Genomic DNA, 22070 nt, shown 5'->3' with positions numbered 1-22070 from the left:
AAAGCATCTATCATTTCCGCCTGAGGGTCCCTGGACCTGGATATCGGGAGCTTGGCATACTGACGAGATGCCATGAGATCCAACTCCGGCCGACCCCACTTGAGAATCAGATTGGAGAACACTTCCGGATGGAGTTCCCACTCCCCCGGATGAAAAGTCTGTCTGCTCAGAAAATCCGCCTCCCAGTTGTCCACCCCTGGGATGTGTATTGCCGACAGATAGCAAGAATGTGCCTCCGCCGACCGGATTATCTTGCCTACTTCGGTCATCGCTAAGGAACTCCTCGTTCCTCCCTGATTGATGTAAGCCATTGTCGTTATGTTGTCCGTCTGGAATCTGATGAACTGAGCTGAAGCCAACTGAGACCAGGCCAGAAGAGCCTTGAAAATCGCTCTCAGTTCCAGGATGTTTATAGGAAGAACAGACTGAGTCCACCGTCCCTGAGCCTTTAGGGAACCCCAGACAGCACCCTACCCTAGAAGGCTGGCATCCGTTGTCACAATCACCCAGGATGGTCTGCGAAAGCATGTTCCCTGGGATAGATGATCCAGAGACAACCACCATTGAAGTGCGTCCCTTGTCTCCTGATCCAGGATTATTAAAGGAGACAAGTCTGCATAATCTCCATTCCACAGCCTGAGCATGTTTAGCTGCAGAGGTCTGAGGTGAAATCGAGCAAACGGGATGATGTCCATTGCTGCCACCATCAGTCCGATTACTTCCATGCACTGGGCCACTGACGGCCAAGGATTGGACTGAAGGGCTCAACAGGTATCTAGAATCTGATTTCCTGACCTCTGTCAGGAAAATCCTCAGATATAGAATCGATTAGAGTTCCCAAGAAGGTCACCCATGACTTCGGGATTAATGAAATCTTTTCCAGATTTACCTTCCACCCATGAGTTCTCAAGAAGCATAGTACTAAGTCGGTATGGGACTTTGCTTGTTGACAAGATGGTACCTGGATTAGAATATCGTCCAATTAAGGCGCCACCGCAATGCCCTGCAGTCTTAGAACCGCCAGCAGAAACCCCAGAACCTTTGTGAAAATTATGGGTGCCGTGGCCAGCCCGAAAGGAAAAGCCACAAACTGGAAATGTTTGTCCAGAAAGGCAAACCTTAGGAACTTGTGATGATCTCTGAATAGGAACATGTAGATATGCATCCTTTAAGTCCATTGTCATAAATTGACCCTCCTGGATCAATGGAACGAATAGTCTCCATCTTGAAAGATGGAACTCTGAGAAACTTGTTCAGACTCTTTAGGTCCAGGATAGGTCTGAAAGTTCCCTCCTTTTTGGCAACTACAAACAGATTGGAATAAAAACCCTGCCCGTGTTCCTGTACAGGAACGGGACAAATTACTCCCATGGATGAGAGGTCTCTTATACAATGAAAGAATGCCTCTCTTTTTATCTGGTCTGCAGATAATCTTGACAGAAGAAACCTTCCCCGGGGAGGGTAATTTCTGAACTCCAGTTTGTATCCCTGAGATACTATCTCTATAGCCCAGGGATCCTGAACATCCCGCACCCAAGCCTGAATGAAGAAGGAAAGTCTGCCCCCTACCAGATCCGGTCCCGGATCGGGGGCAAACCCTTCATGCTGACTTGGAATAAGCAGTGGGTTTCTTGGATTGTTTACCTTTGATCCAAGAGTGGTTGGGTTTCCAAGTTGACTTGGATTGCGAATAGTTTCCTTCCTGTTTAGAGGAAGAAGAGAAAGAATTTCCCTTGAAATTTCGAAAGGAATGAAAATTGCTCTGTCGTCCCTTCTGCTTATTTCTTTTGTCTTGAGGAAGGAAATGACCCTTGCCTCCCGTGATGTCAGAAATAATTTCCTTCAATCCAGGCCCAAACAAGGTCTTTTCCCTGTAGGGAATTGCCAGGAGCTTAGATTTGGATGATACATCCGCAGACCAAGGCTTCAACCATAAGGCTCTGCAGGCTAGAATAGAAAAACCTGAACTTTTAGCTGCCAATTTTGTAATTTGCAGGGAAGCATCTGTTATGAAAGAGTTTGCTAATTTCAGAGCTTTAATCCGATCCTGGATTTCTTCTAAGGAAGTTTCAGTCTTAAGAGATTCCGCAAGAGCATCAACCAATAAGCTGGCGCACTGGTGACCGTAACAATGCATGCGGCAGGCTGCAATAGCAGACCCTGGTGAACATAGATCTTTTTCAGTAAACCCTCCAACTTCTTATCCATGGGGTCCTTGAAAACACAACTATCCTCAATAGGAATAGTAGTTAGTTTGGCCAAGGTGGAAATAGCCCCCTCCACCTTAGGAACCGTTTGCCAAATTTCCCTGACAGCATCCGCTATAGGGAACATTTTCTTGAAAATAGGAGAAGGAGAGAAGGGAATACCTGGTCTCTCCCATTCCTTAGAAATAATCTCCCAAATTCGCTTGGGAACTGGAAAAACATCTGAGTAAGAAGGAACCTCTAAGTATCTGTCTTACTTACTCAATTTCTCAGGAACGACCACTACCAGTCACTAAAAATTCACTAAAACCTCCCTGAGTAACAGGCGGAGGTGTTCTAGTTTAAACCTGAAAGAAACAACTTCTGAATAAGTCAAAAGGTAAGGAACTCCCTGAGTCTAAAATTTCACCTTCCGATAGAACCTCTATACCCTCCATCTCCGATCCCTGGGAGGGTACGTCCGAGGTTACCACCATAGCATCAGAAACTTCATTGACCACATAGATGTCCTTCCTTTTACGTTTGCCTTGAAGTATAGGAAAGGCAGATAACACCTCAGAAAGAGTAGAAGACGTAACTGCAGCAGAAACTTGACGAAGTACAGGGCACTGCTTGGGCGGGCGTTAAGGGTTGGGACGCTTGGGGAGAAAGCTGTGGTATACTCTGTCTCTCATCATTAGACTCCTGAGAGGCATCCACCATACTATAGAACAGGCAAGAAAATGAAAAACAAAAAATTAGAAAATAGCCTCTAAATTTATACTGGCCCTTTAAATTTACAACTCAGAACTCTCTTACTATATGAGAGAAAGAGTGATGCAAAAAGAAGTAATAATGTTAGAAATAATACTGTGCCTTTAAGTAGTAAATGAAGCTATTTTATTTTGCTGAACAAAATAACACTGTGCCTTTAAGTATTAAATGCAGCTATTTTACTGTGCTGAGCAAAAAACGTTTTACATCTGAGTAGTTTAAAAACTTTTTGCTCCACATTCAGACACCTCTCCGCCTCAACATCTAAGCTGAGGCGCCTACCTGCCGACCAGTCTCCAGACCGCTTCCAGCAATGTCTCAGGTCAGGCTTCAGGGCGCTATCAACCGCTTGCTTTCCTAACCATGCGGTTTTAGCGCAATGCCCGATGTCCTGCAAGACTAAGCAGCAGAGATGTCACTTTACAAGACCGGAACTCTGGAATAGATGGCTAAACAAACTGCTCAGCGTCTAGAAAAGTCTAAGCGCGCGAATAGAAGCCCTGCCCATCGTGGGCGTCAATCTTTACACAGCCCTTACTGGTAATTTAGAAATAAAAATGACCGATAATGCCCAGCGTTTTAGCCCTAGCCCAGTGTCTGTACCTATGCTGTCACCATAGGAAACCCCTTCCATAAATGAAGAGCCTCTATTCCCAGGAAAATCAATGTAACAAACGTACAAGCGCAGTCCACTGAGTCTAATGTAAATGTGCCCCAGAATAATAAGAAACTGCACTTACCTTAAAGCTGTCTGACAGCAAGACAGCTCCAACAGGTTTAGGAGGTCCTCTCCCTCCCATAGCCCTGTGGAAACAGATAGGACCTGAGTTAGATATTGCTTAGGCCATCATGAGAAGGGCAGCATAACAATATGGGAGGTACAGTGAGAATTATGTCCCACCAGTTCCCATTGCTCTAAAGCCACCAAAAGCTCTACTGTAGAGACTGATATGGACTACGGCTACACCCCAGACAAAACAGCACACTCTGGCACTGCTTTAAAAATAAAAACTCTTGATTGAAGCATCAAAAACTAACACCTCACTTTGCCATCTCCTATCACTAACGTAGGCAAAGAGAATGACTGGAGTGGGAGGGAAGGGAGGAGCTATATAAAAGCTCTACTGTGATGCTCTTTGCCTCCTCCTGCTGACCAGGAGGCGTAATCCCACAAGGATGAAATCCGTGGACTCATTGTGTCTTTAAAAAGAAAGTAAGTTACATCTCTTCTTCATTAGAAGTGATCAATTAAAGTTAATCTAAAATATTTCTGATTTTAAAACATGCAAAGTTTACCATCACTTTAAGTTACCAGTGGGGCTGATAAAACAGAGTTCCTACATTAACCTCTTCAAGCTGTTAGGGTGTTCCATGCCATCCTAACAGCAATGGGCTTTACCGCTGTTAGGACGACATGAAACATCCCACCTTATATGGCGTACTGCAGCCTCCATCTTTTTGCAAATAAAAAGGACCGGGGGGGGGGGGGGGGGGCATAGCAGCATAGGCAGTCCCCCATGATCAGATCACAGCCTTGAAATCATGTGATTACACATGACGACTACATGACTTCATCAAGTGTTTACATCGTAACTCCATTCTAAGCACTTGCCCCCTGGCATGAATTGGGTTAATCAAGTAATCACTGCATGAAACGTTTAATATTAGAGTTTAACAATCACCGCAGCACCAACTCTCATAACATTTTGCATTTAAGATCTATTTATAGGTGAGATCTCTGGATAAAATTCTGGAACAGCAATTATGCCAATGCTTTGATATATTTAAAGGGACAGTGTACTGTTAAATAATCTTCCCTTTCATGTGTTTACAGTGATCCATTTTACCTGCTGGAGTGTATTAAATTTTTCACAAATAGCTCTTACCTTTATTTTGGCATTTGAAATAGTGGTTTTGCCACCTGCATCCCAACCTATACTGAATATTTCAATATTTAAAAGTATTGGCTATAGAAAAGCAAGCTATGTAATAGTCAGCAATTGAATTAAACAGAAATAAGATAAGATTATGAAGCATTTGTGTGTATAAAAAAAGGCTTGATTTACCTGCAAGCTCAGCCCATTTTAATGGGTAGTGGTTTTCAAAGTACAAACTCAGCTGTTTCACATACAAAAATACATAATAAAAACAACATTGTATACTCTGTTGCTGGCATAACAACTAAATGGAAACACATTAAGGAGGAAACCAATTATAAGGTACACTGCCCCTTAAAATATAGGATATTTAGTTTACTGCCGTGCCTACCCCCATAAAATGTTACTGTTTTGTTACTGCTGAGACAATGTTAGGTTCCCGCATTTAAAGGGACACTGAACCCAATTTTTTTCCTTTCATGATTCCATCTGAATTACGGGAAAAAAATAATTTTAAAATAATAGTCTAGTCAAAATTAAACTCATGATTCAGATAGAGCAGCAATTTTAAGCAACTTTCTAATTTACTCCGATTATCAATTTTTCTTCGTTCTCTTGGTATCTTTATTTGAAAAAGCAGGAATGTAAGCTTACAAGACAGCCAATTTTTTGGTTCAGAACCTGGATAGCGCTTGCTAATTGGTGGCCACATTTAGCCACCAATCAGCATGCATTATCCAGGGTTCTCAACCAAAAATGGGCCGGCTCATAAGCTAACATTTATGCTTTTTCAAATGAAGATACCAAGAGAAAGAAAAAAATAGGCGTAAAATATAAAGTTGCTTAAAATTGCTGCTCTATCTAAATCATGAAAGAAAAAAATTGGGTTCAGTATGCCTTTAAAGTAAGTTGGTACACTTACACATGAGTTATTCCTGTATTTATAGTTCAGTTTCATTTGCATTTGATTTAAATGTAGTTATATATGTTGCATAAAAAGGCAATACCTTACTCCCTGGTACACCTTCCTCGTGGAATTTCTGGTCTGCTGACCGCTTATCTTGTCCATGTCCAATTCTCAGATCAACATCTTTGTATTCTTTCTTTCTGTAGTCTGCATCCTGCCTGCCTAAGAATTCCAGGTTGGTAGAGCCGCTACCTGTCCGTGTTTTTTCTCCCTCTGGCTGGGCTACCTCAACATGGGTAGGCTGAGACCTCAAAGTGGAATTATCTTCAGCTTTGACTTGTTTGGAAAACTGGTTAGGTACTTCAGCCTTAATTTTATCGGCTGCTTGCTTTTTTGTCTGCTGCTTTGCTTCATGGTCTAAAACGTTAAAGAATGTGCCTGATCCTGGGAGATCTTTATTTCCACTTCTGAGATCTTCATCTTTTTTCTGTACATAGCTTTGTACTCTAAAGTCTTGGTCAAATGTGCCACTTGAAGCCGGAGCCAAAGTTTTTTTGTTACGCATGTCCTGGTCTCCAGAACCTAAAACAGGAGCAGGGCAATGCTCTTTCTGTGTTGTCCCAGGCAAGTATCCTTTATTATCCTTAGTAAAAACCTCTTTGCTCTCATGTTGTCTATTTGTTCTGCCACGAAAGTCCATGTCCATAGAGCCAGGGCCTATAGATGAATTGGCACCTATGTACAATGATCCATCCTTTGGGTCTTGGTGTGAAGATTCAACCTTAATTTTTGTTGAATGTGGAACTCCGATGTTCGGATTAACTACAGATTGAGGGAGAGATTTTTCAGTACCAGATGAAGTACCAGTTTCATTTAAAGACAGAAAAGTGTTCTCTTTCTTCTGTGTCTGTGTGTCTCCTTTTTTGTAGTTTGCAAGAAGAGAGGTTATCATTTTTAAAGCAATAGCAGGGAGCTGTGCATTGAGGTCACCTGACACTGAAGAATCCGTTTTAAGATTTTTTTCATTATTTGTGTTACATAAATCACCTCTCTCTTTTGCCCTGTAATCAGAATCCCCACTTTTTTGAATAGAGTCTGCATTTTTCACAGATCGATAATCTGAGTCTGCACTCTTACCTGGCTGGTAATCAGAGTAAGCACCCTTTCCCATCCGGTAATCAGAATCTGCGCTCTTTATACCTTGGTGGTCTAATAAAGTCATATTTTTGTTGCCCATCCTAGCAGTCTCACCCTCAGCATTTTCCACATTTATAACCTCTTGATCCAGTAGTTTCATAGATTTTGCCCCTTTCTTATTTGCAGTAGACATCAATTCAAGAGACTTTCTTTTTCTGTAATCTCCTATTGCAGTTTTCAGCTCCTTGAAATCTAGCTTTAGATTTTCTGCTCCTTGATGTTCAGGTTTTAAGTAAGTTTCTCCAGCATTTGAAGGTTCCATGTACTGAACTCCTGAAGCTGCTAAATGTATATTTCCCACCTTGCTGTAGTCCATATATGGTGCTCCCGTCATCTTCATGTCACCAATAACTCTGTCTCTGTAATTTAGCTCTAATTGCACATTCTCCGAGTTGTTTTGAAGAGTCTCATGGTCTCTGTGATTAAAAGCATTTGCCTCAATTTTCCTGAAGTCCAAATCTGTAGGTTTTCTATAGTGCAAAGGTAAACCACTATTGTCCAGTGAAGGAGGTAATGTGCTACTGTATAACCAATCCTCCCTATCTCTGAGTGCTGCAGAGCCTCTTTCTCTATGTTCTAACTCTGCTATTTCTCTCTCTCTTTGTAAGATGGATTCTCTCTCTTGTAGCTCTTTTATTACGGCTTCTCTCTCTTTCATAACTCTTACTGCAGCCACATGCTCACTAATCTCTAGGATCATTGCCTCACGAGCTCGAAATGCTATTTCCCGCTCTCTCAAGGCCAGCTCCCCCGCCTCCCGCTCTCTCATGGCCAGCTCCGCCGCCTCCCGCTCTCTCATGGCCAGCTCCGCCGCCTCCCGCTCTCTCATGGCCAGCTCCGCCGCCTCCCGCTCTCTCATGGCCAGCTCCGCCGCCTCCCGCTCTCTGAGCTCCATAGATATTGCTTCTCTTTCTCTCTGCTCCAACATGACAGCCAACTTCTCTTTGTAGTCTAAAGCTGCAGCCTCTCTCTCTCTGTAGTCTAATTCTAACTCCATTTCCATTCTCTCTCTGTGCTCCATCTCAGCAGCCATTCTTTCTCTGTGTTCTACTGCCAACTCCTCTCTGTATAATAAATCCTGTCTCACTCTATAATCATCAACTGAATGAGGAAGCCTTGGTCTGTACAAGTGGGATGACTCCCCCTCATCATAGTTTAAATTTGTATGCCATGGCGGTCTCTCATCCAAATGTGATGCTCTTCTCTCTCTGTTGGCCCCATAATCTGAGTTTAACATCTCTCTGTGTCTATAGGCCATCTCTTCTTCCTCTGCATGCCTTTCTGGGGATCGATAGTCCCAAGGACCACCCCTACGGCCAGAGTGGTCAAGGACAGGATCATGGAAAGGAAAAGGACTTCCACTGCCCTGGCCTCTATGTGACGGGTGGAAGTTGTGCATCATCCGCATGGAATGAAAAGATTTGTCTGGACGCCCTCTGTAAGAGATTAAATATATTAAACAATTCCATTAATTAAAAGCATTTATTGCAACATTATGTATTTTTATGTTATAGGATATCTGCATATAACGCCTAGCTATACAAATCCCAGGAGAGAAAGCAAGCATATGCGAGAACAACCACAAGATAACATGCTCCGACAAATAATGGCATATGCATATATTCATTTTACATAGTAAATACAAAAAAACAAGTTTGATAGCAGGTGATAAGTTAGCCAATATCTATTAATATTGTTTTCCAAAAAAAAAAACAAAAAAAAACAGAATTTAATACAGTATTTCGCATTTTGTGAAAAAGACATTCCTGCTCCAATCAAAACATTCTAGACATTAAATTTAATAAAAGTGTGCTCCACAAGTGCTATCAGCTAGGGAGCATTAAAAGACATTTTAATAGAAACTGAAAATGCATATTTGCAAATTTATATTTTGGATTAGAAGCATTTTTCTTGTAATATTTTACCAAGCAAAATTTTTTTAGCAAAAGCATTCATTATTTTAGTGATATTGTTTACTGTTCAAATAACCTGTGAGTATTAAAGTGAATGTAAACTTTAATGAATTTAAGCCCAGGATCAAATAATAATCTTAAAAACAGGGGCACTTTAATTAAAGTTTGCAAAGACGCTTATTTTTAAAAATAAGCTAGACGCCAAAGGGGGCACACAACAATTGGTGGAAGCCGGATTCAACATCGATGTGCTAAAGAAAGCAGGCGTTGTGGGCAGAGGATCAGCGTTATGCTTACCATAATGCAATGAATGGTGAGTATTTTTAAAAATAATTAAAGTGCCCCTGTTTGCCCCTGTTTGTAGGCAAACAAAATAAAAAATGTGGTAGGCTGCTATCTGGCTAAAGATTAGTACATTACAGGGGTTGCAGAAGATTCAAATCAGTAAATACTAAAAAAGAAAAATATTAGCCAACTGTAGACAAAGTACTATCCTAAACATAAACACTTAACACATAATTAACAAATTTGCAGCCAATGTCTGTTTTTCATTCAAAAAATTTCATTAAAAAAAAAAACAAAACAAAAAATCACCGAAAACCAGGAAAGGGTGGGCGTGCATCCATGTCTCCAGCCGCCTCTGGGAGAATCCTTCAGATAGTAATAGATGTCACTAGTGAGGAACAGCAGAAGATGCAAATATTACAAATATACCAAAGGAAAATAAGGACACCATGACAATAAATGGACATCAAATATAGAAACCTGACAAAAACATTTTTAACTTCTATTATCAATATTGCTTTGTTTTTTGGTATCCTTTGATGAAGGAGCAGCAATTAACTACTCTGAGCTAATTAAACACATTAAGGGGCATGTATGTGCCACCAATGAGCAAGCGCTACCCAGGGTGCTGAACCAAAAATAGTCTGGTGCCTAAGTTTACATTCCTGGTTTTCAAATAAAGATACCAAGAGAACGAAGAGAATATGATAAAAGGAGTAAATTATAAAGTTGCTAAAAATTATATCCTCTTTCTGAATCATGAAAAAAAAATTAAGACATTGTTGTGAGCAATGGACCCTTTTTTTACTTCATTATTTGTACCTTAAAATGATTTGATGTTACAACAAGAGCAAATGAAACAATGTAATTGAATAGACAATTTGAAAATGTAAAACTTTTTTTTTTTTTTGCTCTGCAGCTAATTTGCAATGCAATTTTCATCTATTAAAATTTTAAACACTGCTTTATTCTCCAGTTAATAAACACACTGCAATTGAGCTGGTGTTTTAATGTAACTGGCCTAATTTAAAATTTTATTTAAAGGGACATGAAACCCATATTTTTCTTTCATGATTTAGGTAGAACATATAATTTTAAACAAAATTCCAATTTACTTCTATTAACAAATGTGTTTCATTCTCTTGGTATCATTTGTTGAAGGAACAGCAATGCACTACTGGTTTCTAACTGAACACATGGGTGAGCCAATGACAATCGATATAGATAGATATATTAATTCAATCACCAATCAGCAGCTAGAACCTAGGTTCTTTGCTGCACCTGAGCTTACCTAGATAAACCTTTCAGCAAAAGAAAACAAGAAAAGGAAGCAAATTAAATAGAAGTAAATTGGAAAGTTGTTTAAAATTGTATCCGATGTCTAAATTATGAATGTCTAATTATGACTTTGCAGATCATTTTGAAATTAAAAGGGACAGTAGACAAATTTCCACTAAAGATAAAAAAATCTCATTGTAATAAGTGAAAACATTTTCTGCATCAGGGCTGTCCCTTTAATCCCATTGCTACCCTCCAATTCTATGTACACAGAATAAACCCCTTACTAAGTTTCAGGAAGCTCAACAAATAGAAGATTGATTAGAGTGGAATAGATCTGCACAAGAACATAAGTGTGAGGAAAGGAAGGAAAACGTCAAAAGTAAAAGCTATGTTATTGTTTTAGTTAGAGGGACAGTCAAGTCCAAAAAAAAAGTTCACGATTTAAAGGACCAGTAAACACAGCAGATTTGCATAATCAACAAATGCAAGATAAGACAATACAATAGCATTTACTCTGAATTTCAAATGAGTAGTAGATTCTTTTCTAACACATTTTAAAGTTATGTAGATTTCCACTCCCCCTGTACCATGTGATAGCAATCAGCCAATCACAAATGCATATACGTATAGTCTGAGTTCTTGCACATGCTCAGTAGGAGCTGGTGACTCAAAAAAGTGTAAATATAAAAGACTGTGCACATTTTTTTTAATGGAAGTAAATTGGAAAGTTGTTTAAAATTACATGCTCTATCTGAGTCATGAAAATTTAATAAAGCCTGAGTGTCCCTTTAAATAGGGCATGTGATTTCAAACAACTTTCCAATTTTGCTTTGTTCTCTTGCTATTAGTTGAAAGCTAAACCTAGGGGGTTCATATGCTAATTTCCTAGACCTTGAAGGCCGCCTCTAATCTGAATGCATTTTACATTTTTCACCACTAGAGGGTGAAAGTTCATGTGTTTCATATAGATAACATTGAGCTCACACACGTGAAGATACCTAGAAGTGTGCACCGATTGGCTAAAAATACAAGACTGTCAAAAGAACAGAAATAAGAGGGCTGTTTTGCAGAGGCTTAGGTACAAGGTAATCACAAAGGTAAAAACGTATATTAACATAACTGTGTTGGTTATGCAAAACTGGGGAATGGGTAATAGAGGGATTATCTAGCTTTTTAAACAACAAAAATTCCAGCAGCTTCTTTTAGCGCTTCTCCTTACTTTTCCCTATATTTTAAAAAATTCTGGTGTTGACTGTCCCTTTAAATAAAAATATTTAAATTATTAAAGTAATTATGAATTTTCTCCTTCCAATAAAGTACAGCCGAAAAGTTGATGAAATTTGAATGATTAACCTTTTAAAAGTAGCTCACCTCCCATAAGTTCAAATTATTTATGTATTTCTAATAGTATTGATCAATCAGTAATTTTCTGGGGGAAAAAACATAATTTATGCTTACCTGATAAATTTATTTCTCTTGTGGTGTATCCAGTCCACGGATCATCCATTACTTGTGGGATATTCTCCTTCCCAACAGGAAGCTGCAAGAGGATCACCCACAGCAGAGCTGTCTATATAGCTCCTCCCCTTCCTGCCACCTCCAGTCATTCGACCGAAGAAAAGCAAGAGAAAGGAGAAACTATAGGGTGCAGTGGTGACTGTAGTTTAAAAAATAAAATATACCTGCCTTAAAATGACAGGGCGGGCCGTGGACTGGATACACCACAAGAGAAATAAATTTATCAGGTAAGCATAAATTATGTTTTCTCTTGTAAGGTGTATCCAGTCCACGGATCATCCATTACTTGTGGGATACCAATACCAAAGCTAAAGTACACGGATGAAGGGAGGGACAAGGCAGGTACTTAAACGGAAGGTACCACTGCCTGTAAAACCTCTCCCAAAAATAGCCTCCGAAGAAGCAAAAGTATCAAATTTATAAAACTTTGAAAAAGTATGAAGCGAAGACCAAGTCGCCGCCTTGCAAATCTGTTCAACAGAAGCCTCATTTTTAAAAGCCCATGTGGAAGCCACAGCTCTAGTAGAATGAGCTGTAATCTTTTCAGGAGGCTGCTGGCCAGCAGTCTCATAAGGTAAGCGTATTATACTTCTTAGCCAAAACGAAAGAGAAGTTGCTGAAGCCTTTTGGCCTCTCCTCTGTCCAGAGTAGACAACAAACAAAGCAGATGTTTGACGAAAATCTTTAGTAGCTTGTAAATAAAACTTAAAAGCACGAACCACGTCAAGATTGTGTAATAGACGTTCCTTCTTTGAAGAAGAATTAGGACAAAATGACGGAACAACAATCTCCTGATTGATATTCTTATTAGATACCACCTTAGGGAAAATCCCAGGTTTGGTACGCAAAACTACCTTATGTGCATGGAAGATCAGATAAGGGGAATCACACTGTAAGGCAGATAACTCGGAAACTCTACGAGCCGAGGAAATAGCTAACAAAAACAGAACTTTCCAAGATAAAAGCTTGATATCTATGGAATGAAGAGGTTCAAACGGAACCCATTGGAGAACTTTAAGAACCAAAATTTAAACTCCATGGCGGAGCAACTGGTTTAAACACAGGCTTGATTCTAACTAAAGCCTGACAAAACGCCTGAACGTCTGGAACATCCGCCAGACGCTTGTGCAAAAGAATAGACAGAGCAGAAATCTGTCCCTTTAAGGAACTAGCTGACAATCCCTTTTCCAATCCTTCTTGGAGAAAAGATAATAACCTGGGAATCCTGAATTTACTACATGAGTAACCCTTGGATTCACACCAATAAAGATATTTACGCCATATCTTACGATAGATTTTTCTGGTAACAGGCTTTCGTGCCTGAATTAAGGTATCAATAACTGACTCAGAGAAGCCACGCTTTGATAAAATCAAGCGTTCAATCTCCAAGCAGTCAGTCTCAGAGAAATTAGATTTGGATGATTGAAAGGACCCTGAAGTAGAAGGTCCTGTCTCAGAGGCAGAGTCCAGGGTGGAAGGGATGACATGTCCACCAGATCTGCATACCAAGTACTGCGTGGCCACGCAGGTGCTATCAAAATCACTGATGCTCTCTCCTGCTTGATTTTGGCAATCAAACGAGGGAGCAGAGGAAACGGTGGAAACACATAAGCCAGGTTGAAGGACCAAGGCGCTGCTAGAGCATCTATCAGCGTTGTCTTGGGATCCCTGGACCTGGATCCGTAACAAGGAAGTTTGGCGTTCTGGCGAGACGCCATGAGATCCAGTTCTGATTTGCCCCAACGTTGAACCAATTGTGCAAACACCTCCGGATGGAGTTCCCACTCCCCCGGATGAAAAGTCTGTCGACTTAGAAAATCCGCCTCCCAGTTCTCTACACCTGGGATATGGATAGCTGATAGGTGGCAAGAGTGAATCTCTGCCCAACTAATTATCTTTGAAACTTCCAACATCGCTAGGGAACTCCTTGTTCCACCTTGATGGTTGATGTAAGCCACAGTCGTGATGTTGTCCGACTGAAATCTGATGAACCTCATTGTTGCTAGCTGAGGCCAAGCCTGAAGAGCATTGAATATTGCTCTTAGTTCCAGAATGTTTATTGGAAGGAAGGTCTCCTCCTGAGTCCACGATCCCTGAGCCTTCAGGGAGTTCCAGACTGCCCCCCAGCCTAGAAGGCTGGCATCTGTCGTTACTATTGTCCAATCTGGCCTGCGAAAGGTCATACCTTTGGACAGATGGACCTGAGATAGCCACCAGAGAAGAGAATCCCTGGTCTCTTGATCCAGATTTAGTAGAGGGGACACATCTGTGTAATCCCCATTCCACTGACTGAGCATGCAGAGTTGCAGCGGTCTGAGATGTAGGCGGGCAAACGGCACTATGTCCATTGCCGCTACCATTAAGCCGATTACTTCCATACACTGAGCCACCGAAGGGCGAGAAGTAGAATAAAGAACACGGCAAGAATTTAGAAGTTTTGATAACCTGGTCTCTGTCAGGTAAATCCTCATTTCTACAGAATCTATCAGAGTTCCCAGAAAGGAAACTCTTGTGAGAGGGGATAGAGAACTCTTCTCTTCGTTCACTTTCCACCCGTGCGACCTCAGAAATGCCAGAACTATGTCCTTATGAGACTTGGCAATTTGGAAATTTGACGCCTGTATCAGAATGTTGTCTAAATAAGGGGCCACTGCTATGCCCCGTGGCCTTAGGACCGCCAGAAGTGACCCCTGAACCTTCGTAAAGATTCTTGGAGCTGTAGCTAACCCAAAGGGAAGAGCTACAAACTGGTAATGCCTGTCCAGGAAGGCAAACCTGAGAAACCGATGATGATCTTTGTGTATCGGAATGTGAAGATAAGCATCCTTTAAATCCACTGTAGTCATGTATTGACCCCCCTGGATCATAGGTAGGATGGTACGAATAGTCTCCATCTTGAATGATGGGACCCTGAGAAATTTGTTTAGGATCTTGAGATCTAAGATTGGTCTGAAGGTTCCCTCCTTCTTGGGAACCACAAACAGATTTGAATAGAAGCCTTGTCCCTGTTCCTCCTTTGGAACTGGGTGGACCACTCCCATAACTTGGAGGTCTTGAACATAATGTAAGAATGCCTCTCTTTATCTGGTTTGCGGATAATTGTGAAAGGTGAAATCTCCCTTTTGGAGGGGAAGCTTTGAAGTCCAGAAGATATCCCTGGGATACAATTTCCAACGCCCAGGGATCCTGGACATCTCTTGCCCAAGCCGGGGCGAAGAGAGAAAGTCTGCCCCCTACTAGATCCGTTACCGGATCGGGGGCCAATCCTTCATGCTGTCTTAAAGGCAGCAGCAGGCTTTTTGGCCTGCTTACCTTTGTTCCAAGCCTGGTTAGGTCTCCAGACCGACTTGGACTGGGCAAAAGTTCCCTCTTGTTTTGTATTAGAGGAAGTTGATGCCGCGCTCGTTTTAAAGTTTCTTAAGGCATGAAAATTTGTCTGTTTGGTTCAGAATTTGAAAAACAGTGAAAAAAAGCAGTAAATCAAAAGAAATTTTTACAGTGTGTATAATAGGCTAACAGAGCATTGCACCCACTTGCAAATGGATGATTAACCCCTTAGTTTCAAAAACGGATCAAAAAAACGAAATAGACGTTTTTTTAACAGTCACAACCAACTGCCACAGCTCTGCTGTGGCCCTACCTTGCCATACAAACGACTTTGGAAAGCACCAAAACCCTTCAGAGAGGTCCTAAGCATTCAGGGAACTCCTTTAGGAAAACTATGTCTCAGTCTGCAAAAGTTAATGCGCATCTAGGCGCAAAATTAGGCCCCTCCCACTTCCTGTCTACACAGTGAGAGGCCTAACAAAATTATCCTAGGCATATTTTAGCGAGCCATGTGGAAAAAAACTGGGCCCCAATAAAAGTTTATCACCAGAAAGCATATAAAAAACGTTTAAGCACACCCAGCAAACGTTTTATATTTCAGTAATTTGAAAAAAATAATAAGAGTCTTACCTCTAATAGTAAGCATGATACTAGTCGTTATTAAATCACTGCAATCAGGCTTACCTTAAATAACTCTGCTATCAACAGCATTTTCTAGCATATACATTTCTCTAGAAAAATTTAGACTGCACATACCTCATAGCAGGATACCCTGCACGCCATTCCCCAAGCTCAAGTTACCTCTCTCTTCAGTTATGTGTGAGAACAGCAATGGATCTTAGTTACAACCTGCTAAGATCATTAGAGACCACAGGCAGACTCTTCTTCTATTTTCTGCCTGAGACCAAAATAGCACAACTCCGGTACCATTTAAAAATAACAAACTTTTGAATTGAAGAAAAAAAACAACTAAATTACACCACATCTCTCTAACTGCTTCCATGCTTGTCAGGAGCTGCAAGAGAATGACTGGGGGTGGCAGGAAGGGGAGGAGCTATATAGACAGCTCTGCTGTGGGTGATCCTCTTGCAGCTTCCTGTTGGGAAGGAGAATATCCCACAAGTAATGGATGATCCGTGGACTGGATACACCTTACAAGAGAAAAAGAAATCTGAAAAGTTATTTATTCTAAAAATGAAACCTTTATGTAGAAAACCATGATTTAGATCAGGTCTCAGTGACTAGTGATTCAAACAGATTTGATTTAAGGGGAAAAACCCCAATTATTATTTTTTTGTTTCATGGTTCAGATAGAGAATACATTTTATTTTTTTACGTTTTCAATTTACTTTTATCTAATTTGCTACGTTCTTATGTTATTCTTTGTTGAAGAGATATCTAGATAGGTAGACTGCACAAGTCTGGGCTACTACATGACAGGACACAGTGCTGCCATCTAGTGCTCTTGCTAATGTATAACATTAGTACTACATGACAGGAATTAATGCTGCCATCTAGTGCTCTTGCTAATGTATAACATTAGTACTACATGACAGGAAATAGTGCTGCCATCTAGTGCTCTTGCTAATGTATAACATTAGCACTACATGTCAGGAAGTAGTGCTGCCATCTAGTGCTCTTGCTAATGTATAACATTAGTACTACATGACAGGACACGGTGCTGCCATCTAGTGCTCTTGCTAATGTATACCATTGGTACTACATGACAGGACCCGGTGCTGCCATCTAGTGCTCTTGCTAATGTATAACATTAGCACTACATGACAGGAAATAGTGCTGCCATCTAGTGCTCTTGCTAATGTATAACATTTTTGCAAAACTGCAGCTATATAGCACTACAGGCACGTGCACATTCCTGAGCTTAAATCCCTGCTTTTCAACAAGATACAAGAATAACAAGAAACAGAAAATGTCATATTGGAAGAATATTGAAACGTTGTTTAAAATTGTATGTTCTGAATAATTAAAATAAAAATTGTGGTTTTTATTTCCCTTTTTTATTCCACCTGGTTTTCAAACATCTTTTGTATATACATTTGTGTGTATAATAATTTAATACTATTATCACATGTACTTTGTTCTAGCACTCTTTAGTGAAGAGATATCTAGATAGGTAGCAAGCACATATATGGGGCATGACAGGACATACTGCTGCCACCTACTGTTCTTGCAACCTGATGCCATATATATTTCTCCAGTTACGTGCATGCTCCTGCAACTTCCTAAATGCTTCAGAACAACAACGTAAATTTGAGAACAGAAGTTGAAAAGTTTACACTAAATTATTAAACAAATTTTGCGAGTTTTATGTCCCTTTAAAGTGAATATAAAATTTGATGCTAAAGTGCCCGGTTTTTAAAAATTTGATTAAAAACCAGGGGCATTTTAATTCATCAAAATTTACATTTCACTCATGTGAAAAAATACCTTACCTTTTAATCTTGACAGCCGCTCCAGATTCCACCGGTCGTCGCAAAGTATTTTCTGACGTCAGAAATGATGGATCGGTCATCCTCCAATCACGGCTTTCCCCCCTGGGGAAATCAGTGTCTGATTCAACGCTGTGATTGGAGGAAGCCGGATTTCTCATTTTAGACCCAGGAAGAGGCTTTGCAACGGGCGGAGGAAGCTGGAGCGGCTGTCAAGATTAAAAGTTGAAAGCTAAACCTAGACAGGCTCATATGCTAATTTCTAAGCCCTTGAAGGCCACCTCTTAACTGAAAGTATTTGACAGTTGTTTCACAGCTAGAGGGCGTTAGTTCATGTGTTTTATATAGATAAAAAACTTCACATGCGTGAGCACAGTGTTAAGAGTCAGCACTAATTGCCTGAAAAGCAAGTCTGTCAAACAATGTGAGATAAGGGGGCAGTCTGCAGAGGCTTAGATACAAGGTAATTAGAGGTAAAAAGTATATTTATATAACAGTGTTGGTTATGAAAAACTGGGGAATGGTAAATAAAGGGATTATCTATCTTTTTAAACAATAATATTTTTGGTGTTTACTATCCCTTTAAGGACACAATCCTGCATTGCTAAGGCCCAGAAGCTGCAATCCCAGCTTGATAAATAGAGCTCATTGCAGAAACACTTATAAATTTCAAATAATTTTTCTGACAAATGTCAGTTACTTCCATTGTCCCTGCCCCTTTATCATGTGATGGCCAACACTCAATCATAAAAACACACACATACATGCTGTGAAATTTTGCATTTGCTCAGTAAGCTAGTGCCTCAGAAAGTGTGCATATTTTGATAATGGATGCTGAATCATTAAGGCTTCATTTTTATTTTAGTGTCCCTTTCATTTGCAACCATGAGCATATCATTTTAAGTTACGTTGATCTGAAATATATTTTGAATTTGGTATTTAAGTCTATTTTGTATGGATAATTTAATTTTAGTATATAAAGAATTTGCTGGATTTACTGTTATTTATAAATGGTACTTAAGCTAATCCAACGCACAAATGAATTGTGTAATTTAATATAAATTGTTTTATAGATCATTTTAGCTTAATATTGGCTTCAATTCTAGCCAGTGGTCAGAAAAATCAATCGGGTTGTTTGCAAACTAAATAGGTCCTGGGGAGAACACAGAAAATGTTAAAGGGACATTAAACCCAAAAAATGTCTCATGATTCAGATAGAGAATACAATTTTGAAAAAGTTTGCAATTTACTTCTATTATCAGATTTATTTCATTTTCATGTTATTCTTTGTTGAAGAGATACCTAGGTAGGTAGCGTGCACATGTCTGAAGCCCTACATTACAGGAAATAGTGCTGCCATCTAGTGCTCCTGCTAATGTATAACATTGTTGCAAAACTGCTGCTATATAGTGCTGCAGACACATGCACACTCGTGAGCAAACATTTCTGCTTTTCAAATAAGGATAACAAGAAAACAAAGTAAATATAATAGAAGTAAATTAGAAAGTTGTTTAAAATGTGATGTTCTTTCTAAATCATGCCAAAAAGAAAGTAGTTCCACACTCCGTAAGATAAAAATTAAAAATTTTATTCAAAAATATTTAAAAATTAGAAAATGTGACAGCCTGCCACCTGATTAGTAGTGAGAGGAAAGCGCAGCACACAGGCTTACGCGTTTCGTCAGTTTGCCGTATTCATAGCCTGGTGTGTCTGTACCCTCCTTATCTTTTTAAACCATTAAAAGCTTACTGGTTAAAACAAGCGCTCATACCTCCCTCTCATTGGTAGCAACTGTGGAATACTAATCTTTAATTTAACTGTTTCATGTTATGTTTACTACTCACAATGTAGTGATGTTTTCTACCTATGTTTATGTTATAGTGCATTTCCAAACGGTGTCAAATTTAGTATATACTCCTTGAGACTGTTTACTTAACACTATAATATACATAATTTATTCATAGGTAGATTCAAATTTGTTATAGACTCCTTGATTATGTTTACTTGACACTGATATGTATGACTCATTCATAGGTGGGGGGGGTTTGTCGGGGGGTGGGTTTAGACCCTTTTTGTTGGGAAACAATCCTATTCAAATTTGTAAATTTACTTTATGTAGGCATACTTAAATATGTCAATACCTTAATAAAGATGATTCTTTGATTTTTGCTTTAAAATATGTAATCCCTCCATTGTATACGGACCATAAACCCCTATATTATAGTTTATTTGTTAAAGGGGCTAAATCAAATGACTTTGTGATAACGTGCCTAAACAGAATTGTTATTGTGATCCCATACATAATGGCCCTACTCCAGGTAGTTTATGTCATATCTGGAGTTCAAACCTTCTGGATATCTTGTTCTTAATCTGAATATCCAGAATATCTCCATTTTCGCCAGAAGTTTGTCTAGATCCCCTCCCCTTTTGGGTACCTTCACTTCATCTATGGCACACCATTTGAGTGTGTTGATCTCACCATTGTGATTCTCTACAAAATGTTGTACCAATGGATTTACTTCTATCTAAATCATGAAAGAAAAAAAATTGGATTTATGTCCCTTTAAGTGCATGGCTTAAGTAGTAAAGAAATTCTACTTAGAGAACTTGTTCATTAGCACACATCACCAGTGGCTACGATGGACGATGTTTACTTCTGTATGTCTTGCAATTATAAAGAAAAAAAAACTGCTAGGAGTAAATTTACACAAGCAGTGAAACGGTTGGCCTGCAATCACCACTTGCAATGTGTTTACGCACAATGAAATTTATCACTGCACAGGATGATTCTTGTGCAAAGCCGCCCCCTGCTCCGGTGCAAGTAATTCCGCTGGAGCAGGGTATGTCAATCACCCAAAATGAGTGCCATTTCTGAGGCGGCGGAAAAGAAGAAACAGTTTCTGATTCTTAAAGGGACATGAAGCCCATTTTTTTTTCACGCTACAGATGTAGCATGTAATTTTAAACATCTTTTTAATTTACTTTATCAAATTTTCTTTGTTCTCTTGTTGAGAAACAGGGATGAACACTCAGGAGCTTGCACGACTGTAGCACTATGTGGCAGCAGTTTTGCAAGTGTTATCCATATGCAAGAGCACTACATGGCAGTACTGTTTTAGAAATAAATTGGAAACTTTTTTAAAAATTGTATGTTCTGTCTGAATCACAAAATACATTTTGTTGTGTTTCATATCCCTTTAACCCTTTGAGGATAGGGTTAATTTGTCTGCATAAGAACAACATTCTGATGTAAACCAATTGAAATCCGTTGATCGTGCACGTGATCGCAAGATTTTAATGATGGGATTTGGTTGGGGGAGGGGCATCCCTATGACGCTAGGCACACCCACCATGACCCGATCGGCATTCTGGAAGTGCCGTTGGCTTCAAGACAGCTAAACGGCTAGGACGTTCCATGCCGTCCTAAGAGCCCTAAAGCCCAGTGGTTAGTACGGCGTTAAAAGGTTAAATATGTGGCAGTGGGCTAACTTATTATACAAACCTGCTCCACATTGCAATAAAAGCTGTGTATGCAGTTTAATAAATCTACCCTTAAGTGTCCAAATGTACAAGGGTCCTTGCCACTAAACTAACTGTAATATATATATATATATATATATATATATAGTGTATTATTACATAGACACAAAATATTTCAGAACAAGTTTTATTTTCAAATGGCCAGCGTTTTGTTTTATTCACTTATTTTTAAGAGCTATGTATGGGGACATTTTAAAAGACCCAGCCTACGCGTTGTCTGTGTATGCGTATGAATGTTGAATATATATATTTTTTTTATCTGAAGACCAAGTTCACAAAAGCATATTAAACCCTCATTAAATATTTCGGAGATCGAATTAAAATTCCACGTTTTCGACTGATTAATTCTGTATGATGTCACTGAAGAAAACGCCATTTTCTAGATGAGCAGAGGAGACATTTTATACAAATACTCACACACTGTCGTCTTAATGACATTTATATTTATCGGTTCATATTGCTGATCTTTACAAACGTCCAATATTTTCAGCTCTTACCTCACTAACCTCTCGTCTCCAACACCTCCGCTTTATCTTCTCCCGTACCTCAAGAAGCAAGTAATGGAATACTTCCGTTCTCTATCGGAAATGCCTTGAAACGTGTGCCAGTTTAGCATGCTGGGAGTTGTAGTTTTAATGAAACTATTCTAAACATATATTTGGAAACGTTAAACTACATATACCATAATGCAATGCTAAGATCTAGGGCGATGCTGAGATCTGAAGTAGCGTAGATAGATTTGGCGCGCAGAAGGGAAAGTACGCGGGGCGGTTTATGTGTGCTGCATGCTGGTTGTTGTAGTCCCAGTACAGCTA

General features: G+C 39.7%; 1 protein-coding gene across 4 annotated transcripts in view; it reads right to left on the bottom strand.

Annotated features, from left to right (window-relative positions):
- Positions 1–21845, bottom strand: part of LOC128666513 (RNA-binding protein 6) — a 206186-nt gene extending 184341 nt beyond the window's left edge. For 3 of the 4 annotated variants that reach the window (XM_053721153.1, XM_053721156.1, XM_053721157.1), the window contains exons 1-3: positions 21753–21845; positions 9449–9527; positions 5845–8377 (exon numbers count right to left, since the gene is read on the bottom strand). In XM_053721153.1, the coding sequence (XP_053577128.1) occupies positions 5845–8377; positions 9449–9480 (2565 nt within the window). In that variant the 5' untranslated portion in view covers positions 9481–9527; positions 21753–21845. The remainder of the gene's footprint in view (positions 1–5844; positions 8378–9448; positions 9528–21752) is intronic. The other variant, XM_053721155.1, reaches the window with a different exon arrangement.
- Positions 21846–22070: the final 225 nt, after the last annotated feature.

This window comes from Bombina bombina, chromosome 7, assembly GCF_027579735.1.
Source record: "Bombina bombina isolate aBomBom1 chromosome 7, aBomBom1.pri, whole genome shotgun sequence".
NCBI classification, from domain to species: Eukaryota; Metazoa; Chordata; class Amphibia; order Anura; family Bombinatoridae; genus Bombina; species Bombina bombina.
The sequence above is the reverse complement of the archived record's forward strand: the minus strand, read 5'-3'. Positions and strand labels throughout refer to the sequence as shown.